The sequence below is a fragment of the Strix aluco genome, chromosome 9 (assembly GCF_031877795.1).
Source record: "Strix aluco isolate bStrAlu1 chromosome 9, bStrAlu1.hap1, whole genome shotgun sequence".
Lineage (NCBI taxonomy): Eukaryota > Metazoa > Chordata > Aves > Strigiformes > Strigidae > Strix > Strix aluco.
The window spans coordinates 11,720,546-11,746,035 of NC_133939.1; the positions used below are offsets into that span (position 1 = coordinate 11,720,546).

Genomic DNA, 25,490 nt, shown 5'->3' on the forward strand with positions numbered 1-25,490 from the left:
TGACTGTTCATAATGCATTTTATTTTTCCTTTGTACAAAAACAAATATAAAATTTAAATCCAATAGAAAGTGTATACTAGCAATGACAAGTTTACATTACAATAAGACAGGACAATGTGATGTGTATCTAACACCACATTAGTTTTAAAACTCAGTGATACATGCACTATATAAAATAAAAATTGCTAGAACTTTTAATCTATTTCTACCAAGAATATCCAGGTACCAAGATACTCAAGAACCAAAAGTAATCTTGATAGGTGGTATCTACAAAATTAGACCTTTTCCACACACAAGAAGAAACCAACATTAATAGAAATGTTTATCATTCTTTGTTAAAATCCGCTCACAAAAGCCATACACAAAATTCTTAGTAGATACAGAAAAAGCTCAGAAGTTTGTTAGCATAGGTAACCATTCAGTAGTTTAAAGAATCTTTTAGACATTTTGAAGAGATACTGTAGTTTTCAATCTGTTATTTTTTCCCCACAAAGCCAGAACTACGTCGACTCCTGTTTCAAAACCTAGTCAGTGGTTAAAACTAGCTCTTGAGTGAAGTCAAAGAGTAGTGTATGAAATATTTAACAGGACAGGGATGTGTCACATGAGTCTGTTTATTTCTTGAAGAAGTCTTTCCCACATTCAAGGTTTGTTTATTTGTCCCATAAACAAGATTGTACCTAAGGGATGAAATGAAAACAAGGATTACCATAGTCTGTAAATACAGTTAAAACTTTTCCATGAAAGCACAAAGTCCACAGAGCACAGCTGAACCACCTCGTCAGTGTCTTGTCTAGCCTCCCTCAAGCTCATGAGCCCAGGGAAACATGTGCTTGGATAGGTGGCCAGCTCATTTCTAGACACACACAGTTCTGTTGATGCTCTGTGGAGCCCTGGAATGGGGACTGCTGCCAGGAGCTTACTCTTCCCCAGGTGCTCACAGCTGCATCTTGTTCCCTACTAACTACCATATCTATCCTCCACATGTCACTGCAAGAAGCAGACGAGTTATTCAAAGTAACTGGAGCAGCTCTGCTCTAGAAGAGTCAACCCATACTGCAAAGAAACCACAATCATTATGTTTTAACACTCACTTCAGTTCACAGCAGGCTGGAGCAACACCCTAGATCCCTGAAGCCCCTATTCTAGCCTTTGCCCTAGCACTATTTTACTGTCCATCAGAAAGCTGTGTCCTATTCACCAATTCATTATCAGAGTTATTTCCTCTCCACTCAGGGGAACTATGAGTATTAAAGACTGTTCTTTTGGACCCATGAACCTGCCATGCTTGTTTCTGTTAACTTGACAGCCAACACTCATTTTTTTCATATTCCGAGTTGTATTCCAAATAAAATAATCTAATATTAAAGGCATAAAAATACACTTGCAGGGTTGGTTTTTTTTAAAGCAATAGGTATTTACTAGCTCCAGACTTCTTTTGTCTCTATTGCATAACCAATATTCAACTTCTAAGCAAAAAAAGTACATACAAATGCTGCTTACCGGTAGGATTGTGCCGGATGAAAAATACAAACGGCCTGTCTACTATGAACCAAGGAGGGGATGACCTGGCTATTAAAATTGCAGCTTGCAAGAAAGATAAGGTTTAAAGTTAGACAAAGCAAGTATCACAACACATTAAATACTCTTTCAAAGTGAAGTTTCCTAGTGTATACTAGAAGCTTCTACAGGTAGAGATAAATGCCTAAAACCTACCAACTCGGGACATTTAAAGTCACGCAGGTCACATGCTATTCTCATAGGAACCATTATTAAAAAGACAACACAAGATCCACAGAAAGCTGAAAGTCTTGGGTTGTCACCCAAAGGATGTAGTAGCTTAGTCATCTTTGCCACCTGGATAGCCAGGAACATTATACTGGTGGCCAAAGTGTTAGCTATTAGAAGACACTTATCTAGAAGTAAGCCTGTTTATATTTTGGAGTATAACAATGGTCTGATCAATACTGGCAAGTTGGGATTTTCCTGAGAAATTACATAAAATCCATCAGCTGATCTGACCTGAAGTCAAGAGCAAGTTCCCACAATGGTCTCGAAGTAGGCTTTGTGTAGTGTTATAGCCTTCTAATATAGTTTTCCCGAAGTCTGACAGTTATCAGTACAGTTGCTTACTTGTTGCTGCAGAAGCTTTGGTTCCATCTTCACTAACTTCAATTTTTGTCTTTTGCAGAACATGAGATACATGAAGACCTTCTGTTCCTGAAAAACCCAAGGAGAACAACATTTTCAGTCCTGATGTACCTTGTAGCTAGCAGCTACATGGCTAAGAATAAAGGCTGCTACAGTCCTGCTCAAATGCTGAGGTTACAGTGAAGAACGCTAGTGGTAATATCTTTGAATACAGTCACTAAGTTAGTAATTACAGAAAATAGGGAATACCCTATCTTACTCTTCCATCTTCCCCATTTACTAGGTTTTCTTATTTGATGGTTTAAGTTAGAAGTGTTCGCTTGCATTTTTAGTTTTAATTAAACAAGTGACTGAAAAAAATATGCTATCTGAATTTAATTTACACTCCCATTTATCTCAGTGTCAGGAGGAAAAAAAGCACTTAGCAAGGCACCTTGCTTTCAATGAAACACAGGAATTTGTTTTCAAATCAAGCCAGCACAAGGCAGGCTTTTTTGTTAGATTATCTCTGCAGAAGGGAATCAAGAGTTTAATGGAAGCATAGAACAGAAATAAGATGACATTTTAGAGCCACAAGTTCAAAAGTGTCTACACCTCATTTTCATATACTAATATTTACAGCTCTGGTTTGGTCCAGTCCCTTGAACTGGGAATTTAATCCTTGAGCTTTCCTACAGCTCAAGTCATTAAACACATACTTCAGGGAAAACAGTTAAATACTGCAGTTGCAGGATTTGTTACAGTCAAGGTATGGTATCGTTAGAAGTCCTGCCATAGATTTTAGACAATGCTTGAGACCCTCAAGTTGTAATATCACATCTTAAGAACCTGAGCAACATGATTTACTGCTGTAATGCAAGACAAGGCAGGGGGAAAAGCCACTGCAGCATTCAATAGAAGCAAGCAGCCATGCTTGGCTGACTACAAAATAGAACTTAGCTCCAATGTCATGGTAACACTTATCCAAGGCAAAAAGACAACTGTATTGGCAAAACAGCACTTCATTCAGTGCCAGAAACTATGAATGAGGACCACCACGGACTCAAAAAATAACTTACTTGTTATTTTTGCAAAGTTTGCCTTTGACTGGTCAAACATATCTGTAATACCAAGTGCTTTCAGAGGGTCCTTTAAGTCTGTTTCTGCTACTGCTGTAAACCTAGTTGGAACAAGAAAAAAGAATGTATCAGTATTGTGCAAGAGTTGCCTTAAGCACTCTTTCTCCTGTACCAGAGGAGATATATGTATATGACCCCTGAAACAGACCCTGAATGAGAAATGGGATTATATTAGTACTTACTTAGGTAAAATAACCTGCACCCTTTTTGCTACCATGGTTGTCATCCAGCTTCCTATTGTTTTTGTGCTGATGTGAGGAATGATAGCGGAGAGCGGTGTTGTGCTTTCGGTAGGCAGAGCAATCAACATGCTTATCATTTCACCGTGGTATGGCAACTCAATGATATTATACCATAGCTCATTCGGAGTACTTGTAGTGCCTAAAAAATAAGCAAAGCTAATGAGCCATAATTCTTACAGCCTTAAATCTCTATTTTACCTTTAGACACCTACTGCTATAAGAGTCTGCTAGGAAAGCTTTGACCACATCCTCAAACTGATTCTAAAAAGTCAGACTGCCTGTTTTCCTGCTAGGCAACCCTTCAGAAGTAGGCTAGGCTCTGTACAGATGCTAGTTTTGACAAAAGGCACAGACAGGATGACACCATGAAACAAATACTCATTTGAGCTTGATATGCATACTGTTTCCCAGACAAACCTCATCAGCCTAGAGTGGCAAGCCAGCTATATTAGAAGTCACCAGGTCTGTGAATCAGCTAGGTCTCTACTTCAGATCTCAGTTGTACCAGCACCAACTGAGCCCTGAGAAACAAAAAGCAAGAAAAAGCAGCAGACTATCTTTCCAAATTGAAGAGATTTGTAGACAAGCTCTTTTTCCTTCAAGAGTTATTGGAAGAGCTCCTGTTTGAAGTAGTCTGCAGCATTTACTTCATTTTCTTGCTTAATCAGGATCTCATTAGGAAGCAGTCTTAAGTCCTTCAAGGTAGTAGAGAGCAGCCACTTCGAGGCAGTGCAGGAGGGCAATTAGATGAGGAGTGCAATAGCAATGCTTCCATGAGTTACAGCAAGTGCTGGGAAGGCTGGCTGTCTTCGAGCAACCCTCTCCTCCTCCAAGTTCCCTTTGGTTCCTGCAGGATTTCTGGTATGTGACTGGGAAGCAAATGCTTTTTATAGCAGTTTCAAGTGAAAACTTGTTAGTTTAACTACAGACAGGGTTTCTGGGAAAGTTTTTGGATAGCAATAAGATCTTATTAGCCTTCCCCTTTCTCCATGTACATCTGCACTTGTCAACCCAAGCTGAAAATTGACATCTTCCTTAGAAATTTAATCTTGTTGCCAGGGCCATGCAACCTGCCTTGACTGAGCTCATATTGCTAGAAAACTGGTAGTATTGCACTTATTTTGCAGTAATTTTGTCAAGCTTGGCAGTTTGATTATTTCCTTTTATTATGACAGTGGTTCTCAAACTAGGGCCTACAGATCAAAATACTGGTTGCATAAAGTCAGCTACAGGACAGTAACAAAAGCTAAACTGTCCAACAGTGACATACTACTTTCCTGATCTGCTACATGCTACTATCATTACTAATGAGGCGTATCAAACAGCAGGGGAGTTCACCTTCAGTCAACTGATGAGATTTAAGATGCTTAAGAAATTTAAACTTTTAAAGATCCCTTTACAAGCATAAATAAGATAGAAGCCCTGTGTTAGGATATCCAGAGATACCCAACCTAAAACAAGTCTTAACTTGTCAGTATTCCTCTTGTTCCTTTCTAGCCTCAATAGCTTTTCTAGCTTAAACATAGGCCAACATAATGGAGCTTTTAACCAGTGTCAGAATCAAAAGTGAAAATCCTTTAAGATAAATCTTGCTAAAGCCTGTCTTAAGTTGTGAACTTCTTTCAAACTCCACAGGTAAGTAGCATACGCTGCAGTAGGCTTCCCCACCTCACACTTGCAGCAGTTATCTTTAAGTATTACATTACATCTTCTCTAATACATGGGTTTAGAACAGAAAGTTACAGCTGTTTAACATGAAGCTAGCAATATTAGTTGAGCACTACTGACAGTGAAACTAGGCATTTAAAAGCACAGTGGGTCTTGTTTTTTGGATTTATAGCAAACTGTATTTTCAGGCCTATTTCTCAGACTGTATTTAGCACACATGGAAGTGAGTTCTAGGCAGCACTGCTCTCTTCTTCAAAGGATGCAACAGAAGACATTCTTTTACCAAAGCTTCAGTTTAACTCTGACCAATAAAATCCCCATAGGGCTGCAACGCTGAAGCTCTCAAGTACATAGTGGTAAGGAGCTGTCTGTCAGCTTCAAGAGTCTCAGACAGAAGTCTAGCTGAACCTGCTGAACTTCTTTTCACTTGTGACTCCATTTGAATTTGAAGAGCAGCTTCACACCTTGGGAGATACAGCCAACATACTAGCCCTGTACTCCTCTGGCTCCCACAGGGCTGGGGACTGTGCAAGTTCCATTTATTTATTATACAATAAAATATAGATTGATTCTACTCCAATGTTTCCTTCATATACAGCTCATCGCCACATAAACCTCAGGGTTCTGTTTCCGTTAGCAGTTTTCCTTTATTTTCACCCCTTAAAAAAATAAGGATTTCTTCTTACTGCAATGTTTAAGTAACACGCAAAGTTCTCAGTTTGGGTACTTCAGATTTTCCTTTTTAAGCACAACAGGATAAGGCAAGTACTCTGTCAGAGTAATAGTTGCTTGAGGTTGAGTAAATACTTTGCACAGCAAGCTCATCCACGCCTCAGCAAGGTAAAATCCTTCTGTAACACAAAGCCTCTTACATCAGCTACAATGAGCAACACCATTAAACACCACATACAGCAAACTCTTGTTTCAGTTTGAAGGAAAAGAGCAAATTTTACAGTAATTGTGCATGGTAGTGGGAGTTACTGAGCTTACCACAGCGGAAGATAGATAATTGGGACAGCATAGGAACTTGGTAGGTCTTTCCATCAGCTCCATAAAATGGACGTTTCTTTGTATTTTCAGGTCGAAACCGTGATTTCCATAAGCCCTTGAAATACACAGCATTTACTAGAACCAGTCTGGTCAAACTGCCATCGATATCATCTGGAGCTACAACCTGATCGATCATACCTAGAAGAAATAAAGAAAGTCTGAGTATTTGCTGTCATAATGCTGGCCAACTGCTCATTAAGAACCTGAAGCACATATTACTTTAGGCCTCTTGATCTGCGAGTGTGTCAGCTCCTCATGAGGCAATACATTTAAGGTTCATAAAGCCAATGGTATTCTTTGCCAAAAAGTAAGCAAGCCTTTGGGATAATTAGAAAGCAAACATGTCTTGCTAATCAATAGACTGATGTTACAACTAACAGGGCCTTACCCTTGCCAGCATGTGAGCAGATCTAAGACTCTGTTACAGTGGCAAGTTTCAGCTGAAGCACTTCCCCATTCACACACTGTTTGCAACATTGCTATGCAAAACTGGTGATGTGGTAGAGAAAGAATCTGACAGCCTCATTTCACAAATACCACATCCAACATCATTAACACACTCCTCACATCCAGGAGGCACTGGTTTTAATTCCAAGAGATACCAAACACGTAGTTCACCTAAACTACGAATACGTTGCAAAACATGATCTCTGGCTTTAGCATATATAAACTTGACAACTAGATGTCAAGAGTCTTGAATCATGAGCTGTTCTGTCAATGCAGGATTAAAAATTCTCCACTAAACATGACTCCCAAGAACGTGGCCATATCTTGCAAGAGTTTAGAGCAGTAAGAACAGAAGCTGAACTGCTCTACAGCTTTCCACAAGTCTCATTTACAGAGTCAAACTTCTGAGTTGCTCGAAAGCATCTTTTATGTTTGAGAAAGCATAGCTCCAAGGGAACTCTGCTTGGATTTCTCCAGTTGTATGAAGGCAAAGAGCAGTAGAAATTCCCCTGATCCAATGGGCAGATGGACATACACACACAACACCCATCCTTCAAGGCCACCAGACAGACACATCTGCTGGGGCAGTGAGACTGCTGATTTCTGGTCCACCAGCTCTAAAACATCACACTAATGCCAGCTTAAAAACAGCTTTCAGCTGTGAGGCAGAGCTTTGTCTACCTCCTCATCCTTCCCCAGTATCTCCATGCAAATCAGAGAGGTCTCAGACACCACCATGCCACGCACAAAAAGCACTCGCCAATACTCACCCCTTGTTTCGTTTTTCACCCACTGGTTGATGGAATCACATGCTGCATTTGGGTCCTCAAAGTCCACGCTCTTGACACTGCACTGAAACACCTCTTTGTTCCTTGTAACAAAAGGCACTTCCATTTTAAAGCCACTCTTTGCAAACACTGCATTAGCAATTGTAACAATGTCTTTATTCTTTTTTGAGACTATGAGCCTGTTTATCTTCTTTAAGGCTTTACCAACTCCTAGTTGGAAAGAACAGCAAGTTTAATTTAGAATAAGATGATGAACAAACAGTTACTTTATATGCAACTATTAACAACATGAAAGGTCAGACATTAACTGCTGGACTAGAAAGGAGACCAAAGCAGGCAGTCTGAGATGCCTTCCAAAATACCTATTTCTGATCTCCCATCTGAAGAGTGCTACTGTTTCCCAGCAAAACCCATGACCTTCACTGTGATGCCTGCTGCCCCTCTAGCTGTCTGCTCAGAGTACTACAGACAGTGCTGGGGATAATATTCAGATTCAGCTCTTAGTGTGGAACTACTGACCATGCTCTTCCACAGAACAGACTGTTCCAAAATATATTTCATATCATAGAAGTCCAGGCCACCCGTCAGTTCTGTGACAGTGACAAAGAAAGCTGGGGGCTTAGTCTGCTCACTCAGAGCCAACAGGTCTACAGGATTATGCAGGCGGTCTTGAAATTCTGAGTGCAAAAGTTGTTTTCTCACCATCCTTCATTTCCATTTACTGTAGAATATAGAAATCTTAACAGCTTTCTTTAAGACTTGACTTGAACCTTATTAGTTTCCTTAAAGACTAGGTCCTGGCCTAAATCAGCTACAATCACGAGTCAACCCCTTAACACATGAACTTGCCTTTAAAAAAGGAAAAAGGGGAAAGCAGTAGGTTCCAGTGCTTACAGTCAAGAAGACCCTTAGGACCTGAAAGCAGCTCGTGTTAAGTTTGCTAGCTCCTTCACTGTACATGAGAGAAGGCATATGGCAGCACAGAAGAACTGCTATGTTCACCATACCCAGTTCTCCCTGTTGTTATGGCTTATGAATGAGTGCTTGTCTACACAGGGAAGCTACTGCCAGGCAAGAAACTTTGTGTTCAACCCTGATACTGAACAGGATCCTTGGGTGGCTGTTTTTACAGCAGTTATTAATGAGCTCCCTCTGTTTCCCAATACAATTTAGGCAGAAACATTTCCAGACTGCTTCCTTATGTAGACAAACTTGATATAAGAAGGGAATAAATTAGTTCAGAGTTATTCTCTTAGCTGCATATAAGAAAAAGCCTCAGATGGCTTTGCTGTTTCATGTATCATGAATGCTTTAGCAGTACCATTTGTACGAATTTCTACATGTTCACTCTCCAATATTATGGGCAAATTCTTTTGGAGAACATACCATAACAGAGGTTCTCAAACTGTATTCTGTGGACCACTGGTGGTCCACGGAGCACTTGCTGGTGGTCCGGGGAGAGCTGGCTGGTCTCATGATGCTGGCTCTCCTCTTTGCTTCCAGCTGCTAAATTGCATTAAAAGACAGCTAAAGACAAATTAAATACTTTCCAACTGTTACCTTTCCAAAGAAGCAGTTGCTGTAGTTGCCAAAGGACTGTAAGGCAATCATGAATAAGAGCAGAAGAGATCTGTGCAAAGAGATAGGTAGCATCCTATAACAAGTCTCTGTAACAAGGTACTGGCTACCTTCTAAGGAGTTTGAGAACCTCTGTGTCTCAGTTAGGATTAGAAAGTCTGCAGGCCAAATAATACCAGGTGATACAGCGTTTCAAAATTTTTGCAAGTACTTATATTTTGAGTATTCCAATGTTCCTAAAGCTGATTATCCCATAAGGAGATTTCAAGCTACAACATTTAGATCTTAAGCTGAAAAATCATTTTGCCGTACTTTAAACCCAGAACCAAAACAGCAAAGCAAATGAAGACAGGATAACACGTTATATGGCAATACTGCTCAAGATTTAAATGTGCACTTACCTCTTGGAGTGTTTCCTATTCCTGGAAGGAAGGCAGAATGCTGGCACTAAGACGTTAAGTCTTGCTGGCAAACACTCACAAAAATACTCAGCATGCAAAGTAAAGCAGCAAGAACCTTCAGCCTACACCCTCTTGAGGGGCAGACATTGGCAGAGGAATATAAACACAGATGCATGCAGTGTCAGGCACAGAGACAAGCAGAATCAGCTGTTTCAAGAAGAGGGCACTACAAGAACTACAGATTGAAGGATCCTGACAGCAGAAACACAAATGAACAAAGCTGAAGAGCATCAAACTGAAAGTATCAATTGTATGGTTAGAGTTTGTATTGCTTTCAATGTGGTGATGAGAAATATTCTCTTGCCCTGTTATATAAGGAGTGGCACATTAAGGGCTGTTCAGTACAGCCTGAAATGGGGTACTTGCAGCCTTCCTGCACAGTACTGGCACTGGACTGCCCTCCACACTATTCTGGGAAACCAATTTTGCAAAGACAAAGGCAGTTCTAGCCAGGGCCCTGAAGTCATTAACGAAGCTGCTTATAAAGCCAGTCCAAGTATACATACATGTCCATACTCAAATTGCCAATTAACTTCAAGTGTGTCCATTCTGTGCTTTGGTAAACAGAGTTAATTGGCATATGATGCAATCTACCATACTTTGAAAGCCATCTCAAAACAGCATGAAGATTCTGACACAACATGCCCAAAACCACCTAAGGAATCACTGACCATTTACACTGTATCTCATCATAGTTGTCAGCTGCTTCTTTGTCTTGCCATCAGCACCCAGCTGCAACACCCCCAGGACAGATGCAATCCCATGAGGAGAAACAACAATGTTGTCCTGAGGCTTAGCTTTCACTATCTGATTGAAGACCTGGATTCCAACATCAGAGCTAAGTTCCTCCAGAGGATAAAAACTGAACTGGGAACATACAGATGTTAAAGTCCCAAGAACAAAGAGAAGTGGGAAGTGCCAGTTCATGATTTCTGGTTGGATATACCTGTAAGAGAATAAGCGGGGAAAGTTAAGTCAGCTTTCACAAGTACAGCATTTTTATTTTCAACTTAAATTCTTATTTACCTAAAGAGCAGGCGAGTCTGGGTGTGAAGCATGTGCAATTCAGACTTGCCTGTTACTGCTACCAGTATTTAGGTCTAGGAGTTTCCAGAAGCAGAGATAACCATCAAATAGCTAGGTATCAGTGGTTATATAGCAGGACAAAAGCCACCAAGCTGGGAGACTACCTCCCACCACACACAAGTTCAGTTAGTTTTCTGTTTCAGTAAGTGGAGCATTCTATTTAAACTGCCCTTCAGCATAACTTAGTGCCAAGAACCCTTGTGGTATGGTCCTCACCCACCAAGATGTGATGCACAGTACATTTTATAGCTCATTTTCTGCCATGAACAGAAGCATGTATACATGTGCAAACAGACCTTCTGTTGTGGGAATTTACACCTGCTTAGAATAATAAGAGCTGCATAACTGACATTTGCCATTATGGGAATATAGAAGAAGACTTTTACAATTTTAAAATGCAAGGTTAAGATCGGATTTTAACTTACACTTTTCCGTTTAAGAAAATACAGCAGCTAATGAGTACAGAAGGAAGTTCACGTTCAAAATGGGCCAATCTTCATCTGCAGTTCTAACACCTAACAGAATTCAGTATCATTATACCCATGACCTCCTAAGGAACTGAGGCACAAGCAACAGTTTGTTCAGGACCTCTCAGCAACACATTAGAGAACCAAGCCCAAATCTTAAATACTGGGTACTGTAACTACTAGGCTGTATTTCCTCCTTATGGACATGTACGAAATCCTTTTTGTTAGGGCAAATGGGTACTTAAGAGGAATAGTCATGCAATAATCTCCATTTCATGAAATCAGGCTCCCTGCTCACCTTTGAGAAGTGCAATCACAACATTTTTATTTTAAGACGTTTCAGTTGCACGGTTCAGGAGTCCTGACTTCCATTTTCAGACCAACAAGCAAGCCTGTTCCCCCCACGCTAACTTTGGTGCTCCAAGAACACACTCTGGTGTTAGTCTCTCAAACACACTGAGGAGTCAATTAGTTCCCTAGTTCACTGAAGGCCGATCAGGCTGCAGAAGGTATACAACTGATTAAAATGTCATTTGCATACCACATGCAAAAAACCAAAACCCAGGTGCCTCCTGCCCTTGAGCCCTCTGCTCAGCACTGCACACTTGCTCTTCCGGCTCCAGCAGCCCCAGAGCTGGTGGCCCGCAGAGCCACGGCAGGAGCCACGGCGTTCAGGCAGGGAGCGCGTTTCGGCTGAGGCGTCATTCACAGCCGCCTCCCACGCGCCCGAAAGGGCGTACTGCACCCAGGAGCTCTGCCATTGCACAGCCTACCTACGCTGCAAGTTCAAACCATGCTGGAGCACTTGATTACCAGAAAACCAGCTGGTGTTTGTACAGATTCATTTAATCATCTTTTAATAGCATGTACTTTAACTGTGCTAAAACACTTGAAAGTAACAAATACAGCATTTCCACTTTCTACACCATTTCAGGGGACAGAATTGGCTGTGTCAAAGTTTGCCATTGCAGCACAGAATAAACCAAATACAGAACATGAAATAACGCAGGAGTTGAGACATCTTTCTCCCCCCAACCCAACTGTTAGTATAGCTGTGACCAGAAGAACCTGTCAGACTGATTTAAGTTATGCAAGAAAAAGTGAAAATGTTGTCCTACAAAGCAGATTAACAGCCCACCCACTAATTAAGTCTTTCCCATCAACCTACTAATCCCCCAAGCAGTTCTGGAGTCACTGAAGTACCATTCCTTCCAAAGGAGCTCCATACCAGCCATCAACTGGCACTACTCAAGTTTAGCCTGAAAACTAGACTGGATTTGGCTGGCTGCAGCGGAGACCTGCAGGAGGAAAACCCGAACGCCATCTGACTTGCTTGAAGCAGGTTACATGAGTCACTTCCTACATTTGTCCTGCATCCCACACCACTGGCTACAGCAGGAAGCAGTCATGGGGAGGACCAGCAGTCTGACAGGGAAAGTGAACTTGGTACTTTTTTAAAATTAAAAGTGTTAAGGAATATTCTTAACTGTTTTTTTGATACTAGCACAAGCCAACCACCCAAAAATCTCTAGTTTTATTCTTGGGAGAAGGCTTCCCTCTCTCCCAGGCAGCAGCTCTACACCAAGGGCAATGCTGCCTTGCAAGGAGGCAGTGTGGCTTGCCACTCCAAGAGAAGCGAGGTTTTGGGTTTAAGTGGTTTGGTGACCATCTCTTCTCCCTACCCAGAGACTCAAAGGCCAGTTTAAACAGAAATTCTTAATCCCAATATTAATCAGACTTTTACCTTTACCTAGTACCTTGGCAAAAAAAAACCCCAAGCAAACACAAAACCTCATAACCATTAGAGATTCTTAACAGATGCACTTACAAGCAAGCAAATAGTTAATGTTGGTGCAATACAGCCTGTCCCATATAGTGATGGAGACCAGGGATAGTGACAGACAACACAATCACAGAGCACAATCTGAGCTGTAATTTGAAAACCCCGCTTCTGATCAAGGCAGCTTTACTTAATCCAGATGGCAAACCAGAAGAGGTTGGGCTATTTTGAGCATATCTACCCTTTACACATTACATTGCCAGAAGTATATCATGAGGGCAAAGACAGGAGCCACACTTTTTTGAAACCAAATAAAACAATGTTTCATTGTCATTTATGTACTGCATCTGCACAAGTCTAACCGAAGTCAGACATCTCTCTCCTTTGCCTTTACCACAATATATTGCTAGTCCCCAGTTTTCTACTCAGCTGGTGACAGCCCCTGTCAGACTCAGGGTGACAGCTACCAACAGCCTTGCATTTTCAGCGTGACACATGTGTGAGGCCTTGTCAAAACAAGGCAACTCTGCTCCCAAGGCCACTGCTGCAGGGTTTTGGTTTTGCCTTTTTTGTTTCAGGGAAAAACTGTCACCTCCTGTACCTGGTTTCCCCAGATGTCTCCATGCTTGCCTAACCTCTCCCTCCTCCTACACCATTAAGGCAGGTTGGTCTTCGTTTTGGAGCACTATCTCTAGCAGATACCAACTCAGTAAGTGAAACAAAGTTGTGCAGTGCTCTGAGCACACAAGAAGAGTAAAACCGCTTTTCAGCATTAGTTACAGAGCAGTCACTTCTTGGCCCTGCCATGCCCATTGTGTAGCTTAACCAGCTAACCGAGAAGCTAATTTCATCTTTGAGCAGAAGTGGCATTCATGTTATTAATGCTTCTGGCATGGATTTCAGTATGTTCAACTTCTAGGCAGTTCAGTAACAAGAAGTATATTTGCATATCCTGAAAGAAACAGCTTAAGTACAGTGCAAGGAGAAAAAAATCCAAAAGGATGTAGGATGTGTAGGATGGAAAACAGTTGACCTGCTATACAGAATACCAACAAGCTTTCAACAAGCTTTCATAATGCTGAAGCTAAAAACTTAGTGATAATTAAATGTGAATCTAATGCTTCAGAAAGCCAAACAAAAATACAAGATAGGCATTTCTTTGCCTATGACCTTTATATTTTTACAAAGTTAACTGAGAAGGAGGAAGGTGTATAGGCAAATTCATTTACATAAATGTGGGCTTCTGAAAGATGCTGGACTAAAAAAAAATCCCTCTTCAAGGTAGGCTGCCTACTTCTTGGATTGAGAACTTGAAGGACAACATCCCACAACTTAAACTTCTAAACAGACAACAGAAATACTGACAGTGACCCAAAGAAATGCATCTAGAGAGTAATAAAAACAAAAAACCCCAAATTATCTTATGTGAATGCAGTTCTTAACCCTAATGTTAAAGTTTCTGAACAAAACAGGTAACAGTGTCATGCATCCAGCTGTACGAGGGATGCCTTGCCTACCGCAAGCATACAGAGAACTCCGTTACTCTACCTGCCTTACAAACAGCACCATAGCCAGTCCTGTACACCATGCTAAATTAGTAGTTACTACCTGTATCTAACTGCAGAGCCTAGTTTAAGCCACTTCGTGTTTTTAGACAAGTAGTCCAGTCAGGCACAGAGCTCCAGGGAAGGTAGGAGAGGAACACTGCAGCATGCCATATCTGCACTGATAGTTTTGTTTTCTCTCATGACAGATGATGAAATGTCTTTAGGCTACCAATCTCAGCCTCTAGTCAGTGTTGCAAACACTAACCCTCATGCATACTAGGCAGCATACTCAACTCTCACTAGTCTCAGCTATTCAGATCACCCACACAATGCATAGTTTAAGTTTCTGGCTGAAGTTATTATGGAAGTATTTATGTCAACAAAGAGGACACGATGCTTTCAGCCTGCATTTACAGAATGCTTAGTACAATACAGACTGTTTGATAAGGGTCTAGAAAAGCATTTGTTGGAACGGGAAAAAGTTACATCTTCAACCCCAGGCACAAAAAGCTGCTGAGCATGGAGATCCTCCTACAGGGAAGAACTAGCTTAAGAAGGACTTTGTTTTCAGAGAGCTAGACTGAGCTGCTGCACTCTTCCCAAGAGTAAGGTAAGTTAGTTTGGTTCAAAATCAGAGGCAAAAACATGAGCTGAAAAAATACCCAGATTTAAAATTACCTGTCCCAGAGAGCCTGAAGAACACTGTTAAGTGAGTTGAGGAAGAAATAGTGAACTGCACATAGACTTTCAGTTATCTGTACCAACTGCACTGAGTACTATATGTATGTATGTTAGCATCCTATGAGACACCTCCAAGTGTTCATTTTGAAGCCTGACTTCAACAACAATAAGGTACAACTCAAAAGGCTCATTCTTGCAGCTGCAAGGTGGATTCTGCAGTTTCTTTAAAGACATATCAAGCATAAGGGAGTTTAGACACCAGACTTTACTTTTATGACTAGATGTAACCAAAACAGCAACAAGCACAGCTAAAACAGTAAAACTAGAAAGCAGAGTCTTACAGCATTGCTGGTCTCACTGTATTGAGCTTAAGAAGCTCAGAGCCCCTGAGCCCACATGGCAGGCACTGGGCAGCCTGTGGGCCCAGAGAAACTCAGCCTGGGACAAACACTCAGGGACTTCTCCAAGTTTGAGATGTTGATGTTTCCTTGTCAGTGCCATCTGTGCTACTAATTTAAAAGTCTTATTTCAGCTGACTTGTGAGCTCAAAGAAAGCAGTTTCACTTCAGGCATTTAACTAACTCTCTCCAGCAGGACTGAATAAATACTCAACCAAACTTGTTAATAGTCATTTAAGGACCTGGCTGAGCACACAGCAATTGTTTCTCCAAAGCAATGAGACCACTCTGGTTGCAATGGGAAGGTCACATGCTGGGTCTTGCTTTTCAGATGATGCACACTTGGCAGCATATTAACACACTCAAGCCTGTTGGTTGGCTTCTCTCCCTCTCAGGGTGTTCGCAATTCCCCTTTTGCCTAAGCCTCTTATATCCCAAAGCCTTCAGCTTCAGTATCCTCTCCTACCATGCTGCTTGGCCTCTGCTACATCTAAACCTGTTTTCAGGTTCAGAGCAGCAGGACCTACAGTCTGAATGCAGGTGAGTTCAGAAGTGGCTTCTTCCACACAACAAAACTGAAATGTTTCATCTTCCTCCACGTTTTCTGGTACATCCCGAATGTTGGCACCTCCCTTTCACCTAACAACTCTTTCCAGTGCTTCCTGCTTTGAAGAAGCAAGGAAAAATCCCAGACATCCCCACCGATACAAAAATACAAGCCACGTTATATCAACATATCAGATCACATGAAAAATTAATACAACAAAATAGATTTTTATTACTCAATACCTGGAAGCTTTAGTATATGCAGAGCATTACTAAGAAAGGATAATTGCTAGCTTTTAAACACCTTTAAGCAGCTCAGTACTGGCATTGCTCTGAAAAGGAGTAAGTTACTGTCAACATGTGATAAACGTAACTTGTACACAGACATAAACTGCAAGTTTTTTTAAAAAACATTTTGTATGTTAAGATAGTAGTCTGACTTCAGGCACTACAGCAACATTGCACACAACTACACAAAGCATGGTACTGGGTCTGAGGCTTTCCTCTCAACCTTAATCCCCTTCTCTGCTATTCCCAATTCTCTCCATTTGTTAGTGCATTTGTGTTTGTTTCAAGATGGACCATCTCCACCTGGAACACCTTCCTTTCAGCTGTGTCCAACCAGCCTCCCCTGCCAAGGGGGAATTCCCCAGCAGAGCTTGTATAACTGGCTGGCCCCAGATAGGAACCACCTCTTTGTCCAAGCACAGCTCCCACATGAGCAGAAAGTTAGAGTTTAGCACTTCTTTATGAAGAGTCCTGACCAACACTTCTTGGGAGTTTGTTTAGCATGAAGGACAGAGACAAGCTCCATTTAAAGCCTTCTGTAGCCTCATGACTACTGCCTCCAGTCCATAAGCCAGACTGATTTTCTCACCAGTACCTGTCTTCTGCAGTGTTTCATGGTAGTTCACTGCATGATGTGAAATTGGTCTTCGTAAAGTTGACCAGAGACAGCTTTTGATTTCAGCACTCCATTGTAACCATACTACAATTACACAAGCACTATTCAGAGTTTCAAGAACACAGATAGGCATTTATGTATCGTTTGCTTTTACTTCCATTCCTCATTTATACATAATCAAAAAAGCCAACTTTAGCTCTGCTTCATGAAGCAAATACAGTTTGCTGTTATCACAGGCCAGGGGCCTTACAGAGACAATTATGGGACTCTACTGTTCCACCACCATTTCCAAATTTTATCTGAGTTCTCTCATTACAGCAGGCTCAATAACTATTGTTAAAGTTTCTGTGTTACTTACTCCTGTATATGAAGAAGAGTTTCCACAGCCATGTCTAAGATCTATTATCAAGTCTTACAGTATCAGGAAGATTAAAGAGAATTATGTTTTTAATTTACTGGTGTCCCTTTATTAAAGAAGTGGTTTTGTTGATCTTAAGTTCTTTATGCAATGTGGTTATTTTAACATAATGAAGAAACAGCATGGGACAGTCAGCCCATCATGACTAATGCTGCAGAACCAGTTTCCCAAAAAGACGAAGCACGGGTGTTTCCCAACATGGCAGTGAGGCTATACCCTCTCGCTCTGGATTCACCCCAGTAGAGGAAACAATGGTTCAACGATTAAAGCATTTGCCTAAAACTTAGCTGCAGATCCATAGCCCAGGCTCCCATTTTAAGTTTTTGTGGAAGAAAAGCCTTATGGAACCACAATGAACACATTAACAATGCTCACTATGCAAGCACAGGTTCATTAAGAGCCAAAGGCAAACCTAGAGGATTGTAAGCTCCCATTAATAAGGTACAGGGTATTAACTCTTTAGTAATGGGCTGCTTAAGTACAGATTTATGAAGTAACTCCACGAGGTGCTGGCCTAGCAGTGGCTGGTGTCTTATGTACCTTACCACCACCTTCACCTTAACCCCCACTTCTGCTTCAGTATTTGATCTTCTGCTCTTCCTTGAAGAATATTAAGGGAAACCCAATACCCTTATTCATTTCCACCTGTTGCAGGACTCATCTGATACCGGGACTCTCACACCTCTACACCCTTGCAGAGCAAACTGAAACTTGCTCTTTCTCTCTCCAGGTAAATTTTAATCTGCTGACCAGTAACACATGCCCCATCTCCTGCACATACCAGGCTGGGAGAGCAGAAATAGCCTTATGAAGATGACTCCATGGCCCCTTTGAGACTGTGTGGAGAACTGTATTTGGAGCAGACTGAACATCAAGAACTTCCCAGTACACATCCTTCTTCAAAAGGTTCAAGATACTAGTATCTGTAACACTCAAACCTAGAAAGCTGTCAAGCAAAATAGAAAAACTTTGTAAAAAATAACAAAAGCTAGAGACAGAATTGAGTCCTCAAACCAATAGTGAAAACTTCAGTAGAGCTTTGTCAAGGCAAGTGAGTTGCTGCAGAGTAGAAGATAGATGATGCCTTCAAGATGCCTTCAGATTCTATACCTTTTAGGTTTAGTTTACTCTACCAAAGAAGTACTTGTATTTCCTATTAAACAACACCCTACAAAGCCTAGTTTCTGTCATTCTATACCCTGTGGTTCAGTCTGGGTTTACAACACAACTGAAAATGGTGGGGTTTTATGTTGCAATAACATTTTTACACATCTCTAACCAAAGCCTATGCATGTTTTGGTTAGAGATGCCCAACTGGTAAGAGACAGGGTCTCAGTCCTCCAAGTTGCTTTTAAGAAACCCCACTTAAAATAATGCAAGTAATTAAGTATTACTAAATTTTAACTTATTACCATAGCCTTACCTCTTGTAAGAGGAAGATAACAGTGTTGGCAGTTCTGTAAAGTTAGAGTTGTATTTGATACACTCATTTCACCATAAAAATAAATTGGAACAACTCCAGTATTCTCTGTTTATAATAAGAACTTGTACTTACACAAACCCATTGATATCCAAGACCTGTAACTTAAAGCATTTGTATCTAGGGAATGATACCATCTCACAAAAGACACTTGGAGAGATCAGGAACACTGATCTAACCATTTACTTCACTTCTGGTTGGAAATCTGCAGAGTGATAGGCAACTAGTTTTTCTTTATTAATCATACTGTATAACATTAATAATCAACTGCTTCCTATTTGCAAGTGAATTCAGAAACCCTGTTGTCATCTGAAATATTAGATACAAATGCAACTCTCAAAGGATGTAGCCAAGGATTAAAGTTATTAATATTAAAGATGAAAAAAGCGTATTGATTTTTCTGTCTCTAGGACAGGAGCACTGAAACAGACTTAAGCTCACAGAAACATCAGATACTAGTTTTCTAGTGGCCTTTTCTTAGCCATTTCAGAACTAGCTTAAAGGTTACCCACAAAGGATAGGGATAGCTGCATTTTCCTTTACAGCATATAGACATTTACTTATATTTACCTTCCCTCCTGCCCCCAGCTTCAGAAGCAGAACCAGCCAACCACAAAAGCATCAGAAGTCACAAATGCTGTAAGGATGCAGGAATCACACCCTTTAAGGAAACAGGAATGAAGCATTGTGCTGGGAACCCTAACAGTATACCCAGATAGACACGTCCTCAGTCACCTGCAGGAAGGCTTACATTAACCAGTTAACAGCTATTTAGAAGACCTGTATTTAAGAAAACATGCTTTTTTGATTAATCTGACCTCACCTCCGATTAATCCCACTGGCTTTACTACAGGTTTCTGGAAAGGCAAGACTTAAATTTCCATAGGAAAAAAGGGACAACTGAATATGAACTATGCACAAGAATCCTGCAAGAGCAGGTCATGACCTGGTATATTAAACCATCTGATTCAGTTCAGATTGAAAGTTTGTAGGCTGAGTTGTGAGCTGCGTTGGCTGAGAAGCCTCCACACAGTCCACTGCTATTTCTGTAACACAGATGACGAACCTCAGCAGAGGAAGTAGGCAATTAGCTGGGAAAGCAGCCTCTTAAACTGAGCTGCCAGAGCAGCTGGAGGCCTCAAGCTTGTTTCATTGCTGAGAAAGCTACATGAACTACTCCTTTTGAAGAGGAAGGTATACAGCAAGATGAAGACATATAGCTAACAAACCCACCAACTTCTACGTAGGATTTCTTAGATTGCTTAAGGATGTAAAGTAAGATAACAGAATGGAAGATGAAAAGTTAGCGATATGTTCAGTTCTCCTTTTGTTTTTCTACCTGTAACAGGTCAGAACAATGACAGAGACTGCTCTTCTCCTATTAAAACAAATCAAGAAACCTCAGAAACCACTCACAACCTTTGGCCAACAGAAGCTTGCGGTTGAGACCAGATGACACAATCATCTCAGAAGCAGTGAGGACCATCACTAAATACCACAGCATGCTCTTCTGCAGGAACAGACGTTTAAAAGATCAAGTTGTTAAATAAGAAAAGCATTTAAGAAGAAAACAAAGCTTGGCCAAAGCTACATAGCTGATGAACACGAATTCATACCATCTGCACATCAACTGAACTAAGAGAGCTAAGACGTACCAACACTTCTCAATATTGCTGCTGAAGACCCCAGTGAATTACAACTGTAGCTTACAGTCTGTTGACAACTGATATTTCTCACAAACAGTTACTACCTGCATGCTGAGGCCACTATATAGACACAGCCTTGAGCAGAGGTCTGCAGTTCAGAACTCTCTGGTAATCAGTCTTGATGCCTTCCATAACTGCTCTCACAATCCCAAGATACCAAAAAGAACTTCAAGCCACTGTTTCTAAAGCCCAGGAAAAGAACAGGAGGTTGCCTGAAGCACATGGTTTACATCATGTTGCCGAGTATGGTCAGCAAAACTGAGATTTCCACCACAGGGAGATCAATCCACAAGATGAATATGCTTTCATACTTAAACCACTTTGTGGCATATTTATCAAATCACAGCATGAGTCACCTCCTGATTTCAGCCTGGAAATATAAGCAAAAGCATCTTTCCAGCTATTAAAGGTGAACACCAGACCACAGACAAGATACAGTAGCTGCCAAAAAACTCATGTGTTTCCACAGACACTGCTCAAGAAGAGGTGCTAAAGAATAAATAAAGCATTTCAGTTAGCACTTAAGTGTATTTCAAGGCCATGACAAATAACTCAAGAAACTATGGCTCACACTAGCATTGCCACTAAAATTGCTCCATCCTCTTCCTGTCCATGATCATTGGCTCCAACTTCAGCAGTGACCTCCTCTGTGCTTGCAGAAGTATTAATGTAGTTTAGTAGTGAACTACATTCTAGTACTAAAGACGAGACAGGAAAAAGCAGAACACAGGACAGCTTTTTTCCATAGCATGCCAGCCTAAACATTTGTGTAGCTACAGCTATAGAATGCTACCACCTTTATTTTCATCTCTTTCTGGGATTCTCCCACCCCAGCATTTTAACCATCACAGACGAGACATACCTGAACACATACATGTTGCACATATTCAGCTTTCTCATATTTTTACACACAAAATCATCTAGGTTGGAAAAGACCTTGAAGATCATCCAGTCCAACCATTAACCTAACACTGACAGTTCCCAACTACACCATATCCCTCAGTGCTATGTCAACATGACTCTTAAACACCTCCAGGGATGGGGACTCCACCACCTCCCTGGGCAGCCCATTCCAACACCTAACAACCCGTTCTGTAAAGAAATGCTTCCCAATATCCAGTCTAAACCTTCCCTGGCACAACTTGAGGCCATTACCTCTTGTCTTATTTACTTTAGCTATTTAATAAAAAAAAAATTATATTTTCATAGTTCTCTAATTTACAGTTAGTCTTTAATTCCTATGTAGGCAATTGGCTACTCCATGCTACCTGCTCTCCAAAGCTAAAAAGAGGCAATTCTTTGTACCACTCTCTGCTTATTCAGAAGTTGTTTATGGTTAGTATAGGTGCACTGAATTACGCAGTACTTACAGGCTAGTACTTTGATGTAAAACATGATTTGTAAATTATGTCACAGTCGATTCAGAGGATGCCCAGAGGCACTCAAAGATGACTGCATCCAGCAGCACTTTACAGATAGTGATGATTAATTCCTCTTTTCCCTGTCTTCCCATGTATAAAACCTTTGACCCTAAAGAACAGTAGAATCCAGTTAACAGACCAACTAACTGGGAGTGTTTTGATGATTAGGCTGGATTTCCCCCCAATTAATATTACAAAAGCATGCTCTCTCATGCATGCTTGTGATTAAGCAATCCAAGTAACTCCAGCTTCCAAGAAAAACCTTCCACTGAGTCCTAGCTTCTTCCAAGCATGAGCACTGCAGTTGCCTAGCAAGAATCAAAAGCTGCAACCAGCTGCATGAGCCAGGTAGATACTGAGCCCACCACCACCAAAGCAACACAAATTACTAGCCAGAGCTCCCTCTGAACTATTCCCTTACTGTAGGTGTATGCAATTTACATGCAACTCCATTTTAATTCCTAGCAATAAGGTGAGGTGTTTTTTTATATATTTATATACCTACACACACTTCAGCCTAGTCTAAAAATGCCTAGTGCAACTTACTGGGCTTACTGCTTGACATTTTTCTGCCTAACAGTATGCTGTTAAGAAGCTTTAGGACTGGAACACATTTCTGGCTGTACAATTTAGAGGCCCACACTAAGTCTCCACATGCCACTAAGACACACTGTTCTCCTGGTTGTCCATGACAACACTAAACAGAAGCTTCAACACTTCTGTATACACCTGGAGACAAAATCCACTGCAGATTTCAGCTGTTTTCTTTTTTGTACTGACATGAGTTTAGATTGCCTCCCACGTGAGGTACATAGAGCTACATATATACAGTTGTCTGTAGTGATGGCTGTATCACCATCTGAAGCAAAGGGGAGTTTTTGTAACATCCTGATACCTAGGTAGCAGATGCAAGGGTTATGTCCAGATAAGGAGCTTTTCAGCATCTTCAGATCACTGATCAAAACTTGTTTACAGATTGTCCAACATACAACTTGTCCATAACTGTTAAAGAAGCTGGGGGCTAGGATTCATTACTCAAAGTTGACTCCTGTGCCAAACAGCTGCTATTCTCACAGGTTTAATCACACCCCATAAAACGCTGAAGTTCCAAGCCAGCACATCTTCTACATATTTGAATCAATCTACTTAATCATTCTGCCTTTTTATTTGCATTGGTCTTCACCTCACACATTTTAAAGACTCATCTGATCACTCAGCAGGCATGCAGCTGCTTTTCACTTTACTCAGGGATTTCTGCCACTTCTCTTTTTCGAAGCTACACAACAGTACAGCTGCTTACACCTACGTACGATTCCTGAATAGTCCCTACAAAACCAGATTTCTAATGAATTCCTGTGGAGAGCAGGGGGTAAGACATTACTAAATGCTCACACAAGAGAAAGCAAAGGGAAAAAAGTCATTTTTCAGTGCAGGGAAAAAATAATCAGTCTACCAGGTTTCTCTTTCAGGAAGTTGCTCAAGAATGCAATTAAAACCACAAAAACCAAATCATGTTTCAGAATCATATGCAGGCATGAGAAAGGGGGAGAGAGATAAATCACACTGAGGCCTCTAATCCATAAACAGATATTCTCAAGTTTTAAGGCAAATCTGACATTTTAACACCTATTTGTTAGCACAGTGGTATCTCCAAAGGTTTCATTTCTCTCTGAAGATCTTCCTGCATTGCACAACATTGAGCCAAGATATTGAACACCATTTTAACCAGAACACAAAAGACTCTCTACCGAGGTGTACTTTGCATTTCCAAATTTCTCCCCGAACTCAGCACATGAAGCACGTTCCCACATTATTCAAAAAGGAGCCAAGATCAGAGTTTTAGCTAACCAGTTCTCTGCTTCAACACACAATTTGATGGCCACCAGCACTATCCAAATCCTGTTTCAACAGCAGAATATAGACACCCTTTCCTCCCCAAACTGCAATGGCTGTAAATACTTCTCTCCCATTCCTCTATCACGCGATACGTAAAGAAAAATCTCAGTTACTGATTTTTTATTTTTTTTTTTTCAGTACAAGAAAAGCAAGCTCTCTCATAGCAGACAGGACACACAAACGAAGTGAGCAACTTCCAGTTTTCAAGCTCTTACGGTGAAGCCGATGCTCGGGCAGTGCCACCTCTCGCACCCGTGAGAGCGGAGCGGGCGCCGGCCCCGGAATGTGGCGGCGACGCGGGATGGAGCCGCGGGCAGAGGGGAGCAGCCGCTCCCCACCCGGGGCCGGGTCGGCGCGGGCAGAGCGCAGGGCCACCAGCCTGGAAACCCACTTCGGGGGGGGGGGAACGGAACCTCCTGGCTTTCATAAAACCAACAAGGAGAAACTCACCACGCCACAAGCACCCACTCACGCCGCAGCGCCCACGCATCCGGCGCTGGGAAACTTGTGGGAGCAGGTAGCAGGCACCGCACACCGAGGAGCCGCCGGCACCCAGGATAACGCGGCCAGATCGACCACTTGCGGCCAGCGGCCTCCGGTTGTCAGCGGAGAAACTTTAGGTCGCGTCCCCCCCCCAAGTCCGCACGCCGTCCCAGCCCCCTCCCTCCTCCTCCGGGCGCCGAGCGGCTGCCCCGGGCCCCCCAGCCCGCCTCCTCCGCCCGCGCGGCGCGGGAGCCAGCCAGCCGGCCGGCCGGCCGGCCCTCGCTCACCTCCCCTCGGCCGCTCTCAGCCCGGTCCCGCCGCGGCAGCCGCTGCACCGCGCCGCTCGGCCGGAGCGTGGCGGCGCCCGGCGTTTATAGGGCCCGCGGCCCGCCCCGCCCCGCCCGCCCGCCCGCCTCTCCGCCGAGCCCCGCGGCGGCCCGCCTCGGGGCAGAGCTGCCTCCGGCCGCTGCTGCGGAGCGGGGCGGGGGGAGCGCAGCGCGGCGCAGCGCGGCGGGAAGCGCCGGGCCGGCCCCGAGCCCGCCCGAGGGGAGCAGCCCGGCCTGCCCGCGCTGTGCCGGGCCGCAGGCCGACGGCGCGGCCGTGCCCCATGGCGCCTGTGGCACCCCAGCGCCCGTCGTGCTGGGCACGGCCGGCGGCATCCCCTCGCCCCGGGCCTGGCCACCAGCACGGCTGCGCCCCCGCCGCGGGCTCCCTCCCCGGCCTCACCGGCAGCTCTCACCCCTCTGCGTGGGGCGCGGGGAGAGGCACCGGCCGTGGCGGGAGCAGGGAAAGCGGAGGCAGCTGTTGTGCCCACGGGGGCAAGGCCCGGGCTGGCAGGACGGCTGACGAAGCGGGGGGGGGGGGGGGGGGTGTGAGGGGACCGAGACCACCGAGGCTGCAACGTCCCCCAACACCATGAGGCTCTTCCTGGCAGCGGCGTGGTGGGAGATGGGCGGCCTTCGGCCACAGGGGCACGTCCTCTCGCCAGCCCGGCCTTGCACTCCCTCGTGGCTGGGACCGCGGCGCCCACGTCCTCTAGCAGCGGGGATGAGGAGACGTGTGCCAGCGGCCCCGGACCTCGACCCCTCGTGTGGCGCTGGGGTTTTGCTCTCCACAAACAGTGCAAGGGGGCACCTGAGGGAGGTGAGCTGCTGCTCCAGCGTAGCAGCACGGG

The 25,490-nt window shown here is 42.9% G+C and overlaps 1 protein-coding gene across 2 annotated transcripts; it reads right to left on the reverse strand.

The window, feature by feature from the left end:
* SERPINE2 (serpin family E member 2) lies at window positions 1-24,659 on the reverse strand. Of its 2 annotated transcripts, XM_074833699.1 has the most exons (10): window positions 24,604-24,659; window positions 10,175-10,449; window positions 8,851-8,970; window positions 7,447-7,674; window positions 6,170-6,367; window positions 3,452-3,650; window positions 3,210-3,310; window positions 2,134-2,220; window positions 1,504-1,587; window positions 1-680 (listed from the first exon to the last, which is right to left on the reverse strand). In XM_074833699.1, the coding sequence occupies exons 2-10, from the start codon at window positions 10,428-10,430 to the stop codon at window positions 643-645; spliced, it is 1,311 nt and encodes a 436-aa protein (XP_074689800.1). In that variant the 5' UTR covers window positions 10,431-10,449; window positions 24,604-24,659; the 3' UTR covers window positions 1-642. The 2 variants fall into 2 exon arrangements, with proteins under 2 accessions (XP_074689800.1, XP_074689801.1); XM_074833700.1 differs by lacking the exon at window positions 8,851-8,970.
* Window positions 24,660-25,490: the final 831 nt, after the last annotated feature.

Bases quoted from the DNA above. Each gene is read 5' to 3' on its own strand.
- SERPINE2 (XM_074833699.1), bottom strand. From the start codon at position 10,430: ATGAACTGGCACTTCCCACTTCTCTTTGTTCTTGGGACTTTAACATCT. The intron at 6,368-7,446 runs GTGAGTATTGGC...TATTTCTTCTAG, and splicing joins GGTGAAAAACGAAACAAGGG to GTATGATCGATCAGGTTGTA. The intron at 2,221-3,209 runs GTAAGTTATTTT...TGGGTTTTTCAG, and splicing joins AAACTTTGCAAAAATAACAA to GAACAGAAGGTCTTCATGTA.